The sequence below is a fragment of the Mustela nigripes genome, chromosome 2 (assembly GCF_022355385.1).
Source record: "Mustela nigripes isolate SB6536 chromosome 2, MUSNIG.SB6536, whole genome shotgun sequence".
NCBI classification, from domain to species: domain Eukaryota; kingdom Metazoa; phylum Chordata; class Mammalia; order Carnivora; family Mustelidae; genus Mustela; species Mustela nigripes.
In genome coordinates, this window is record NC_081558.1 from 196987438 (window position 1) to 197002712 (window position 15275).

At 31.6% G+C, this 15275-nt stretch overlaps 1 protein-coding gene and 1 pseudogene across 2 annotated transcripts in view; one reads left to right on the forward strand and one right to left on the reverse strand.

The window, feature by feature from the left end:
- Window positions 1-15275, forward strand: part of NCAM2 (neural cell adhesion molecule 2) — a 514996-nt gene that overhangs the window by 345327 nt on the left and 154394 nt on the right. For both annotated transcript variants that reach the window (XM_059392179.1, XM_059392180.1), the window contains exons 7-8: window positions 235-395; window positions 2548-2693. In XM_059392179.1, coding sequence (XP_059248162.1) covers window positions 235-395; window positions 2548-2693 — 307 coding nt within the window. The remainder of the gene's footprint in view (window positions 1-234; window positions 396-2547; window positions 2694-15275) is intronic.
- LOC132012713 (U6 spliceosomal RNA) lies at window positions 4673-4772 on the reverse strand (annotated as a pseudogene).

The window sequence follows — 15275 nt, forward strand, 5'->3', positions numbered from 1 at the left end:
AACATAGCTCAACTATCATTCTTGTCTCTAAGTTTAAGCAATTTTCAATTATAATTTCAATATCTAGTAACTGAGTTTTACTGGATTACTAAAAGTATAGTTGTGATTGGAATATAGCTTTGTCTATCCAAATCTATATAATGATTGACAACTACCGATCAAAAAATTGAATACAATCTCCTCCTGAGTTATGAAGTCAGATTTATGAAGATCAACCTCTGTTTTCTTCTTTAGGAATGGCAAGTTCATTGAAGAAAATGAAAAGTACATATTGAAGGGAAGCAATACAGAACTCACTGTCAGGAACATAATTAATAGTGATGGGGGTCCTTATATCTGCAGGGCCACAAATAAAGCAGGGGAAGATGAAAAGCAGGCATTTCTCCAGGTCTTTGGTAAGTATTTTAGCATAGTGGTTAAAATTATGATGTCTAGAGGGAAGTCTGAGTCAAATCCTACTCTGTCATTTATATGTCATTAGCTTTCTAAAATTAAATCTGTTTTCTCATCTGAAACATATTTTAGCATTGCAGCTACAGGTTGAATTATTTGAAGAATTACATGAAATGATACATGTATATTCTTATAAAATATTGGATGACTGATAACAGAAGATGGAAGAAAATTCCTTTAAATTACACATAACTGGGATCTGTTATAACTTACAGATCTTTTATATTTACATATATATATATAGGTTGGTCTTCATAATTCTTTATGTGACACATGTTGAGATTAGTTTTACTTTTAATATACTTCAGAACAACACATCTGTAAGCTAAAATTAGGAAATATTGACCTGTATCCATAAGAAATTACTTTTCTTCATTCTATTAAAAGGATATGTAATATGAATATCTTTCATATTTACCAAAAGCTGTATTGTTTTCTTTGGGAAACTTACAGAAAGTGGATAAGCAGTAAGGTGTTTGTTTGTTTGTTTTAAATTGATTTAGCTTCCATTATGTAAGAAGAAAACCAGTTTTACTTGTGTATTTGGAATATGTCATTGTCTTTAAAAAGCATAACACAAAATTATATGCATTAATAGCATTTAATATGTTTTCTCTATTTTTCAAAACACTGTTATCAAAATTCTTTCACAACAAAAAGAGGAAATGGGAAGAAAAGAAGGAAAATTCTATGAGAGTAAGAAGGACCATAGTTCATGTAGAGGAAAGAGTAAATAAACAAAATTGTTAGAAATCATAAAAAGTTTTGAACTTATTCTAGCAGTATTCAGCACTTAACAAGATTGTTCTCTTTAGAACCTACACTAAATAAATATGACTCAGTATAAAAATTTATTAATTACTAACGATAGTTTCTGAGATAATCCCAAAGAGTAGATATTCTCAATTTACATCAGAGAGCTATTATGAAATACTAATAATTTTTTTATTAAGCTGGCAGTGCATGAGAACAAAGAGATAAAAGAAAGATTCTAATATTTTTATCTTTTCAAATGGCAAATACTTCAGGATATGCTACATCACTGTAGTAATCACTTTTTTATAGTAACACTAAACAAATTTGCATTGTGCTTGAAACAAAATCAAATATATATAGTAGAAATCCAACTAAATCCATTTAAGTCAATGAAATAAACACTGAATTGTTAAAAATGATACATTCCATACTTCCAATATTTGAAAACTAGGTTTCCAAGATGAAAAGCAATTTATTTATATCCCATGATCAGTTGCATTTAAAGATTAAATAAAGTGTTACTTTTCTGAAATACCATGTGCTGGCTTTCATCCTTTTAAGTTCTACCATGTAAAAATTTAAGAAATGCAGATAATACAGATTTTATAATTGTAAAGATCCATGGTATCATGCAAATTTGTGGATGGACATATTTTTAATATAATGGTAATCTAAATTAGTAGACATAATGTTTTCTCTCATTACTGAAGTCATAATTATAATGAAATGATTAGTTACAATGCTTAAAATATTGTTAAAATAAACTGAAGTAAAAAATAAGTCAATTGGAATAATGTAAGTATCTAACATATATATACTTACTTCATAAATATTTTAAATATTATGCATAATTTTACTTACTACATATTCAAGATACAATCATCATTTTCTTTCTCGGGCGGAATTATTTTTAAAGCTTAAGAGATAATCACTAAATAAGCAGATGTTACGCATGAACACATACACAGTCATAAACATAAAGCCACCATGTGGCTTTAAAAGAGGAGATTTTAATTTTGTAGATTTAAGAGAGAGAAAAATAAAGGTCTTTTGAAATCACAAAGTTTCAAAAGGAATTATAATTTGTATATTGGCTTTTAAGCCACTTCAAATTTTTTTTTTTATGATAATCGATGAGAATTATTTTCTAAAGGATTTCTCCCTGTACTTTGCCAGTCTCTTGGCACTCCTTTAATGCAAAGTGTGCTGCTGTAACTGTTCCAATATTAGTAATTCTATACTGTACTAATGCAAACTTAAGTGCCCACTGCGGCTTTTAAGTCTGAATAGTGATATTTTCCTCCCATACAGATTGAGTAATGTATATATTCTTTACAGTACAGCCTCACATAATACAGCTTAAAAATGAGACTACGTATGAGAATGGTCAAGTCACACTTATATGTGAAGCAGAAGGGGAGCCTATACCAGAAATCACTTGGAAAAGAGCAGTAGATGGCATCACATTTTCTGAAGGAGATAAGGTAAAAGAATATCAATATATAGTCATTTTCAATACCATTGTATTTTCAGAGTTTTGCACATTACTAAATCTCACATTGGACTTCAGTTTACTAAGTAACTTGTAGGAATGCAAGAAACAGTTGAATTTTTCAAGAGGTAATGCTACCACACTCAGCCCGAAAATTAGTGGAGAAAAAAGTGAAAGTGTAATATTTAAAGATGTTTTTCATTGTGTCACAAAATTTTAGGTTGTTGTTATTCTTGAGTTTTCTTACAGGAATTTTGGCATACATGGAATTTATAAGTTATTGCAATTTTAGCTCCCCACCCCATGCTGTAAAAATGAGAGTCATCCCAGTTGACCAAATTCTCTGTCATCATTAACTCTTTACTCTTTAGAATTGTCTTGTGCAGTGCAAAGTTAGGTGTCACCTTCACGAGGTGGGGATCCTGGTGATGGGAGCTGAAATGATGAGGGGACTGATGACTGATGATCAGTAGATGTCTTTATTTCTTACAATCACTTCTTTTATACCTTCCACAAGATCCGATGACAAACAGGAAGGATCTAGATTTATGTGCAGGGTGTGGGCTACATGGGAGATGTGATTTACGTGCAGGCAATCAAGTGAGACAAATGAACAACAGCGATGATCTCTTAGCTTTAAAGGACAGGAGCGAGTTAGGGATTCTCCACACTTACCAGATCTGTCTCAAGGAGGACATGAAGACACTCCTGGGATCCTCCCATGTTTGTTCTGGGCCCAGAAAGACTCTTGCCCTCCATCTCCTGGAGTTTTCTCACAGGGTTTGACTCGACCCCGGTCACACTGGCGAGTATCTGGGTTGTGTTTCAACAGTTAGGTTTTGCTTTCATATAATTTAGAATCTAATAAAGAGAAATAAACACAAACAGAACAAAATACAGTACTTTGGTAATTGTCAGTCCCATGTAAATGGGCGACCTGTCACCAGAATACATTTACATTGCTAACTAATTAATAATAGATTTTCATTATTGCTCATTTTAATAATTATTCACACAAAACTCCAACGTGTGGACAAAGTGAAACAGAAAGGAAAAGAGAGTGAATTAGTGATAAAATGAATTGACATTTCACATGTGTAAAAGAGGGTAAAATTAAGATTACCAATATCTTTCCTTAATATTAAAAAGAAACTCCTTTAAGCTTTTCATTAATTTAAATCAAGTTCTGGAAAAGACAGTGATTTCTACAATATAATTATGTACCTTTGACATACTAATAAGGATAGCAGAAAAATTTGAAACCCACTTTATCTGAAAGACAGTTTCTATCCCTCCAACTCATCATGTAGTTTTGAACAACTTGCTAACTCCATAAATTGACAAAACAGCCATCTCCCTAGCCATTTACTATTTATTCTTTGTAAGAATTGTATTCACATATATATGTATATATGTATGTATTCTATACATACATATAAGATATACATGATATGTATTCATATATATATCTATATATCATACTTCTTTGCCTCATGTCCTCCTCATGATGGCATTTTTAAGAGAGTGTATCTTTTTTGATAATAGTTATAATATTTTGATATACTTATTTTATATATACAAATTGAAAATCAAATTTATAAAATATCTTTTGGAAACCCAGAGAAACCATACAGACTTTGCTTTAACATTTTCTTAACAGAAAATCCTAGATATTATTAAGACACAATTGTAAAATCTGAAAGGAGTTATATTTCCATAAAATTATTTTAAATTATAAAAACAAAGATATTAAAGACTGTAGGTAATTGTTTTCCTGTCAATTTAGTACATTTCTTTAGATCTCTCAAGAATAATGATTTTCATGTCCACAAGCTCTTATTAATTATACCTTCGTATTCCTAACTCATGCTTTCATTATATTCTTGACCACTGTAAAATTCCTAAAAGTGCTTGTCTTTTTTTTTTTTTCTTTCACTATTAGCTATTGATCAATTTGATGTGAAGTTATTTCAAAGTTTGGGACAGGAATTTGCATGTCATCCCTATGCAGGGGTTTTACTTATCTTCTTTTTATCATTCCAATTTTAGTATATGTTCTGCCAAAGTGAGCGAGCCAGCACCTGAAAGTTCTCATCTTAAGATAGTGTTTACTCTTCATTTAATGGATGTTTCCTTATGTGTATACCAAAAATGAGAGATGCATTATGTCCAGTTATTTTATCATGAAAAATTCAAGTAACCAGAAGGCTGTGACATTTTTTTCTATACTGTAAACCCCAGGCCACCCAAAACTATATTCAGAAATTTCTTCTCTAGTAGTTATGAGGAATAATCAACTAGTTTGTTTGAAAAGAATCATCTCTATTAAAATACTCTTTTTATTTTTTATTTGGTTTATTTTCTACAAAACAATTATAGAAAACCATATATGCTTTTGTTTTTCCAAATGTAACTTCTATCCAGTGGGTAAAGAAATGAAGGTCATTCACTTTCTATCATGACATTTCTCCTAAATCATTTTGATTCATATCTTATTTTCTGCATAGTAAGCCTCATTTCTCATTACTAGTTTCTTCAACAACCAAAATTCAAAAACTGAATGGTTGACCTGAGCTTTGAAGTAAGACACACCTGGTTTGAATCTCAGCTTTACCGTTTGGCTGTATTATCTGAACTCTTATTGATATGAGTTTCTTCATCTTTAAAATGTGGATAATAACATTTACTTCCCTTAAAGGAAGAATAAATCTGGGAAGTAGTCCTAACCCTTTACATTTTGTAAATATTCAATAAACTTTATTTTATCTTTGTTATATTTGTCATATTACATAATTTTTAAAGCAAAGTTTGTCTTTTTTGTTATTCTGAATAAAATCTATTTGTTAATAGACTCCATAAAGTCTGGTACCTGAGGTTTGATTAAACACTATCACAGAGTATATTCAGATCATATCTGTCTTGTCATGGAAAGCATGAGATTGTATTTTCTGCAAGAATCACTTGGAGAGCCTATTAAAATGCACCTTCTAGAATCCCACTCCCTGATGTTGATTTAGTATGTTTGATACAGGACCGAGAAGTACATATTTAATAAACTCATAAGGGTGGTATCATATGGATTGACTTCAGGCCATACTCTGGAAAATAATACTCTAAGTCAGATGAAATTTAACAGCTAATCCTGTCAACAGAAAAGTGCTCTTAACAGATTACTTGACACCTGATAGAGGCTTGGGAAATATGGAACAAAACAAATCAAAACTTCCCATCATGTATACATTATCAATGTTTTGATGCAACTGCTCATTCTGTAGGTCATAGTGAAACAGCATCAGTGTAATGTGCTCATACTAAAAACTTAATCCAAAAATACGGCAGTGCACTTATGTTCATCAGTGTAGATTTACAAATGATGAGGTCTCAATTAATAATATCCCCTTTCCTTACCTAAATTCTCAATCACTAGATAAGACAATAAATAAATAAATAAATAGAGATAAAATGTCATGCGACTTAAACTAGCGGGTAAGTGAATGTTCTTATACCGAACCAGAGAATTAAATAGTCTTACCCAGCACAGTCCTGAGTAGCATTAGACCTTGTAGACCCCCACTGTGGGAGAGCAGATATCACTGCCAAGGTTACCATCATGGCTGAAAGCAAGGGAGAACCTCTGGTCTCTACAGGAAGGTCCTTTCTGAAAATAAAAGAAGAGAGCAGCTAAGAAGCACATATTCAGTATGATCAGTATGATACCCTCATAGTTACCCATCAAACATCTGCCTGGTTCTCATGGGGAAGATTAATTAAGGAGTTGGAAAGTCCAGAACTGGTATGTTCACAAGCTCCCTTCCCATGGAATAAATGTTAGGAATCCATGAGAAGTGTTTATTGCCCCAAATAGCCTTATGTTAATAACATCTTAATAAGCACTGTATATGCATTTTCACAACTTAGCTTCTGATATTCTTACTGCATGCTAAATGGCCCCAAAACAAAGTGGAACAAAACAGCCATTTTCTTTTGTTTATGATTTTGCAGATCAGGAATTTGCAGAGGCTCAGCAAAGGGGACATCACGAGGCACTTCAAATGTGCTCACACGTGTATGTTTTCTGTATCTATAGATTTGTAGAACAACTGAACTATGTATATTAATATACCATAAAATATCCTTGCATAATATGGCATCCTTCAGAAACCACAACAAAAAACGGGGTCCTTAAATACATTTAAACTCATGACTATTTCATCTAACCCACTATAATGCATCTTATCTACATTTAAAATAGTGTATGAAATTTTAACAACATCAGAAAATTTCAGAAATATGTATAATATGTAAGAAAAAGAGTATTGACTTGCTTCAAAAATACTTTCTTAGTATTCATTGTTATTTCAAAATAACATTTTGTTCATCATTTTATTGTTAAAGAAATTTCACATTTTTCACTTTTAGTTACCCATTTATTGAAAATGTCTAGACACTTTTGTGCAATTTAAGTATTATTTATGATTCTCTCTAAAAATATTGATTTACTGGGGCTATCCAGAAATTCATTACACTTACAGATTAATACTAGCACTTTATTTTGGAGTCATCTTAAAATACAATTGTTTATAAAAATCAGATATCCCTAGCTTCTTCATTAAATGGATACTATACATACAATCTTAATAATATTTAAATGTTATATAATAAAGTTTAGGACAAAACCAAAGCTACTGTTTTAGAATATAAAACAACCATGAATTGAAAGTTATAAATTGTTTTTTAATTAACAAATTAAGCAATCTAATTTATGTAGTAAAATCTTTATTTAAAAAAAAAAAAAAAACCTGCTTCTTTCACAGAGTTGATCTACCAGTTATGTAAGAATAAGTTTCTACAGTGTTTGACAGAGTCCCTGGCATTAATATCTGTCATCTATTTTGAACCAGTTTCTTTAGATCATTCCTTCTTATCATTCTTATTAATAAATGTTAGAATATGTAAGATTATAGGTATTGGAAGTCATGCAAAATGTCACGCAAGTCAACATTTAATCCTAATTCTGTCACTTTGTCCCTTTGACACTTTGGTGTATCACTCACCATATTACTTCTTATATCTGACCTCAGTTTTTGCATGTCTAAATCAGGATAATAAGATATCCTTGAAAAAAGTTTCTGAAGATGAAATGAAAGTCCCTATAACAATATCCTAGACACAAATCAAACATTTTAAAAGTGTTATTTTCTCTTGTCTGGATATACCCAGTCTTCAGATATTTTATGCATGAAAAAGTGATCATATGGATTCCCTGTTGATGACTACTGTCACAAAGGAACCAGATAAATAAATTCTCTGAGCATGGTCATATGTTCTGTCTGAATAACACAAGAACAATAGGATGGTGTACCAGCTGTTATAGTTTGTGCTTCCATGATATAACTGTATGTAGAATTTACTATAAAATCACCTCTAGCAACATCAGTTCCAGATCTTCTAACTATGGATCACATTCCTCATGGAAGTTGACAGTGTCCAGCATCTGCATTTGAGTATTCATCTCACTCACTGTATGTCTGATGTCAATCTCTATCCCTGCAGGGAAGCATAGATGACGGCTCAAACTTTCTATCTTGGGTGAAGATAGATTCTAATGCTAAAGAAAGGCTGGTCCTTCTTTTAATGAGACATGAAATGTCACAGATTATTTTCCGCTCTGTCTTCTCTCCCACCCCAAAATTTTCCTCTCTAGGAAGTGATTCATTTTTTGCCTTCTTTTGGGCCCATGTAGACCTCCCACATTACATAGTGATAAATATTGATTCTAAATAGACTCTTTCACATTGTAAGAAAGGCTAAACAGATCATTAAAATGCGAGGGGAAAAAATGCCACACTCCACAAAGCAAAGTTACTTCACAGTGCATTGTGCATACTTTTTCCAAACTAGGACTTCATAGTCATTTGATAAACCTGGTGTCCTTTAAACATGTTTAAAGAAATATTGTTACTTGTTATTTTAAGAGTAAATGTAAGTAAAGAGATCTACGGGGAGTGATTTTTACTTCTAGAATTCTTACAAAATGGTAAATATAACAGCATGCAAACCTGCCTATATGAATAGAATGTTTTATATAATAATTACAAAGTGCTTATAATTTTGTCTGGGAGATGACATCTCACATGTGCCACTTATCTACTCTTTTAAGATACAGAATCTATAATTATTTTGCTCCTGTTGTACTTGTCCTGCATAGTAAATTATAGGCCTTCCTCTACTAGAAATTAGCCCCACCCTGCATTGAATAAGAAGTATTTGAAATGTGTAGCAATAAGTTATAAATGTCTTAAAGCAGAATTTCTCAAGCTTCAGTCATTTGACAGCTTCCTCAACTTTTTCCTTTTTTAAATTTAAATTCAATTAGCCAGCATCTAGTGCATCATTAGTTTCAGATAGAGTGTTCACTGATTCATCAGTTGTATATAACACCCAGTGCTCATCACATCACATGCTCTCCTTAACGCCCATCACCCAGTTACTCATTCCTCCACCCACCTCCCCTCCAGCAACCCTCCGTTTGTTTCCCAGAATCAAGAGTCTCTCATGGTTTGTTTCCCTCTCTGATTTCTTCTCATTCAGTTTTCCCTTCCTACCCCTATGATTCTTTGTTTCTTAAATTCCACATGTGAGTGAAACCATGTAATTGTCATTCTTTGATTGACATCCTCTCTTTTGTAGTCATGTTTCCTGTTATACAGTTTTTTTAAATGAATTAGTTTTCAGTTTATTCTAATCCTGCCCCAAAATACCAGTGGAATCAGTATACTAGTTATACTTTTAAATATCATTAAATAAATATAAAACTATAAAAAATTGTTTTTCAAAGTCATATTAAAGCTAGCATGCAAATTATTCTTTTACATATCTTAGTCTATGGGTAATTATTCTTTTACATATTCATTTACAAATTATTCTTTTACATATCTTACTCTGGGTAGCTCTTATAGCTGTAATTAGTAAATGAATTCAGTTAGCAAATAACTGAAAGAGCTATGTACAGCTATAACATGTACACAGATCATACTTTTAAAATAACTGCTTTTCAAACATACTTTGAATTATCATGCTACAAAATTTAGTTATGAAATTATGGGCACTGTAGCACATTTAAACATATTCCGATTAGGACAGAAAGCCGTTCTCTGCCCTCCTATTGATGGGACCAGGCACTTCCTTCCAGTAAATAAATGTGTTTCATTATTAATGAAAGGCTAAAGAGATTACAGATCATAGTAACAGAAACTCATTTAGTTTCAGTCCTTAATACCAAATGGTCCTTTCAAAATGATGCCAATAAACTCAATACATAAAGCGGAGTGGTTAACCTCAAAAACAATTTCTTCCTATTTTTGCTGGAGTGAAACATCACATTCTAGTCATGGTCTGAGTTTAAAGCAGTTCAAAACTTTGTGATTAAAATAATAGGATTTTCTGTTCTTTTACATTCATTTTGAAAACTGTATCTGTGTCCAGGAGAGCAACCTGATTCTACATTAATTTTCATATTTTAAGTCCATATTGCTTTTTGTTACTTCACGATTTATTTAAAATGAAATTTAAGATTAAAAAATTACTAAGCATGAATAGTTTAGCACTTAGCTTTGCACATACATGTACTGAAGCCATAGTTGTACTGAAATGTTTCTTTCTATCATAATAGTGCAGAAATGGTGGACAGTTTTCTCCATGTATTTAGGCACTGTGATCTGGATGATACTTAAAATGCTCTTGCAGACTAAAATACCAGGTCAAAGGGATTTCTGGCAATAATAAAGATAGGCAGTTCTGTCACACAACTACTTGAACAAAACATGATATTTTAAATTTTATAACAATTTAAATATCTCAGCATATATTTATTATTACATAAATGTATTCATTATTAGATTATTGTTTTATACTTTAGGATATTATTCCTTATTGTCCATGTACAGCTTTGGACCTAAAAAAATTTCCCATTTTAAAAAATGATTTATTTAAATCCCTTTAATGAAAGGCAGAAGGTAACGTTGTGAATGTTTCACATCACATGAAAATCACATGAAATTTTCAGTGTTGAAAATTCTTAGATCTTTTATATTTAAAATATGAAGATTACATTAACCTTTTCTTGTGTTTTTCTTTTTTTTTAACTCTAAGGCAAATATGACTTCTTGAAAAGATAAATTTCATAAAATGTAAGCAGTAAAATAATCTTTAAAGTGATAAGATTTTATATGACTAATGTTTTCTTTATCACTTACCCAAATTCATTTAACAACTATCAACAAATACTACCAAGAGCTGTTATGTTTGCATGAACTATGTTAGGCACAAAGAATGCAGCACTGAAAAAAAAAAAAAAACTTTTCTGCTTTATGGTGCAAACAACTTAGGAGAGAAGGAATCAAAGCATACTTAAAATCAGTAGTCTTTTCCTTATGAATATGCAATTTTGAATTATGCAATTTTCACATCCAAAATACCAATTTTGAGTATGTAAGTGAACTTTTACAAGACTACAGATATAGCTTTGGTATATTTTTCTGTGCTATCACAGACCCAGTTTAACTTGTCCTTCTGACTGGTCTGTGTATTCGTGCAGGTTGGAAAGTAGGTCTGCTCTCACCAGAATATCTCCACTCAGGTTGCTCCAGGTTGATAAAAATTGCTTGACTCTGATTTAAAAACAAAAGCAAAAAGAAAAATAATGGTAAAATTGGCAGCACCTTTGTATTACAATGAAAAAATAAGATTTTCAATTTCCTTTTCCTCTTTAAATAGAAATTAACAAAATGAGATCAACAAATCCACAAAAGGAGAGACTGTGGAGTTTCAAGTACCAGCAATTTATTATAAACACTCTAGAGAAATGAAAAATTAAAGTATGATGACATATTTATAGCATCATCTTTAAGTATGAAGGACAGTATATAAGTATCTTTTATATATCTTTTAAGTAGCTGTACTTCTGGGCAAATTTTTTACAGCTGATTTTTACTGCTTTTATGATGAATTTTATATATACCTTTAACCAAACCTAGAAGATGCATTTTGTATGTAGTCATGGGCAATTTTTAGTGTCTGATTCTAAGACCAAAAAACAAACAAACAAACAAATACAAAAACACAGGAACAGAGAGGTCAAGATGAGAAGTACAATGTAAAAAACAAATAGGCAAGTAAAATCAATAAAATGTTTTAGTAAATAATTTAAAGAGCAATGATGATACATTTATTCAAGTATTTTAAAGACATCCATACATATAGTTGAACTAGCCATTTGTGGATAGCCATAATGTGGATAATCATATGACAAATGAGGGGAAGTTATAAAAAGGCAAAGACTTTCCATGAATCAGAGATTACAGATAATGAAATTATTAAATTTTAAATGAGAGAATGCCCAGTCTGTTGAATTTCTCTAGCGTAATTTGCAAAATCATCAGTGTCCAAAAGGAAATCCCTTCATTTGATGTAATACTGCATCAGAGGATCTCAAAGAGCTAACCATAGAGTAAGATAATGTAAAAGAATACTTTGCATAACCCATGGGTTCCTAACCATGTTAGCTTTGGTATTCCCAGTTCATATAAAATGCAGTCTAATGAACTAGTGTTACATAGTTGTTATAACATTGATTCTTTATTGCAATTCTGAGATTTGCCATTTACCTGCTCTCTCATATCAGGTGAATTGCCGTATTTTTCAAAGGTACAGCTCCATTGCTTATACAGTAAGTCCCCATCAAACTCTACCATTTCCTTGTTCTATAATCTCTTTATCAATTCAGTAGGTAATCACACATTTTAATATACAGTTTTTATTCCAATGCTAAGTCCTTTTAAAAATTATTTACTAATTTTCAGTTCATGACTTTTTAATCGCTTAGTATAGTGAGGCAGTGTATTTGCAATCTCCTTCTTCTATAAAGCTTTTCCATATAACTCAGTCATAAGGAAAGTTAAGACTACTTTGGTAATATCTTTACATTGGGAAGAAAAAGTCAATTTTTGATTGTAGAGAAGAATGCCAAAGAACATACTCCTGGCACCTGTAGATTTTAATGCCTGTATTTTTTTCCCCTTTGTAGAGATAATGGGCTTATCTGAGGGATTTTGTATTTGAATGACATTTTTAAGGCCTCCTAATGCATTTTTTCATACTAGTGCTCTGAGAGCAATATTATAGGTCCCTGCTGGGCAATAGGTAAAATGGATACTTCTATTCCCTATCTGATGTAGGTGGTAGAATATAATTAGGCAGGTTGGAAATCTTCCTGGATGCTACTGAGCTTGCTGAGAGGTGGGTTTTCAATCATTTACAGCTTCCTGAAATTTCTTTTCCAGCCCACAACTTGAATAACAATTATCAAAGAAGTCAAGTCATAAGTTCAACATATCATTTTAAAAACTACTTTTGAGAAAATTCTGTGAAATATTTTAAAAATAAATATGTCGTTCTTTAAAAAACATGATTTATTAATGAACTAATATTTTTAAATGTGTTATAAGAATTTCCACTTGAAGGAAACTGTCATCAGGTTTGTAAGATGATATAATAGTAGTTCACAATTTTACAGGAATTGTTTTGTGGAAAAGTGCTATTTACACACTGAAAGTGATTTTACCACGGCTTTGTAGCAGAAAGTATTTTTCTTCTGAATACTTTATCCTACATTGACTTCAGTTGATACTTATTTCTTCTTACAAGCAATCTACTGCTATCCCCTGAAAAAATATAAAATCATAGAGCTTATAAAGAAATAATGAAGATGTCAGTGAAAATTAATAGACTTAAAATAATTTTTCTGATATTTGTAACTTTGGTATTTTCTGAATAATATTAACTAAAGTCAAGAAACAAGATGAAGCAAATTGGAATGAAGGTATGACAGCTATGTAGTCATTTGGGTGCAATTTAAAATAATCCATATAAAAAATAAATTCAAGTTCCTATTTAATAGATACACCATATCTGTGAAAATATTTAAACAAACATCTAGTAAACAGCTTGCATAAAAATAATACATCTGATGTAATTCATTGTCAACTTTAAGCATGAGACAAAAACAGGTGCACAAAAGAATGTTAGCTACACAATAATTAATGAATAAAATTGAATACATTTTAATGAAAATTATCTTAGCATAGTTATTGCAATGCCTTCATTGCACTTGATTGAGGAGTTAACAGGTAATAAATTTAAATGATACATTAAAAAAAGGTTTTCAATGATAACTCTGTTCTGCCATCTACTGAGCAGTTGTGTTTATGATGGGCATTGGGGGTTGGACAAAAATGTTTTCGATGTAAACCAGCCTTGGCTATCATGATCTATGTTTTGGAGCAACATTATTACTGTTGCTTGGTAATACACAGAAAGATCTTATCTAGCTTTCTAAGTCTCTTATTCTCAAAAGCCAGATTTTTAGATGCATTTTTTTAAAGGTTTTATTTATTTATTTGACAGAGATGACAAGTAGGCAGAGAGGCAGGCAGGGAGAGAGGGGGGGGGGAAGCAGGCTCCCTGCTGAGCAGAGAGTCGGATGAGGGGCTTGATCCCAAAACCCTGGGATCATGACCTGAGTTGAGGGCAAAGGCTTTAACCCACTAGCCACCCAGGTGCCCCTTTTTAGATGCATATTTAATAGTGCGTCTACATTTAAGAAAAATGTATTTGTGTTCTATCAAATATGTAGAAGCAATGTAATTCTAATATTTGTGGATCCTACAATGTTTTTCCCTCACCTAGACCACCCATTTTGCTCACCATTTTTAATCCCCATACTAAATTTCATTGTCTATTATTATAATTACGACCTCATATGCACTCCTCAATCTTTTGGGGCTTCATGAAATGTTTCTGGCACAACACCACTCATGGTTTAATTAACCTCCACATCTATTCCACAAATGTGTTAGAACATGTGAGCTTACCTGGAGGAGAACAGCCTGTAATCATTCTGAAAGGTCTCTCTTTAAAGTTGTGGCCCATATTCACTGTGTGTTCTCTGGGTTGTGTACCATTCATCCCACATTTTCCTTGTCCATTTTCTTGGCCAGGTTATGCATTTCCTCCATCCTGAAATTTGCAAATTTCCTCTATCCCCAAAGGTTTGTGAATGATCTGCTTTCTATTTTACTAAGAAAATAAACAAAGAAAATTTGAACAAATTCCTACTACTACATCTACACTCATATATAACTGAACCTATATGTTACCCATGAGTGAAATGTGTGGGTTTTTATGTGAATCCTAGTAGTACCCTTTCTAATATGTGATGGATATCAGTCCAGTAATTCAGATCCCTATTCTCAACAATATTTTTTTCAATACCTTATTTATCATTCCCATCACCTTTCAAAAATATTCTTTTTTTTTCTTTTATGGTGTATATATCATATATAACATATATATATATATTTGATATGTATATCTGTAACATACACACATACCTACTACACATACCCTTCATACATGAGAAAATATGTATGTATATGACATATACACAGTCAGATGATAGGTAGGTAGATAGATAGATAGGCAGGTAGATAGATATCTCACAGCTTCCAGGATGATT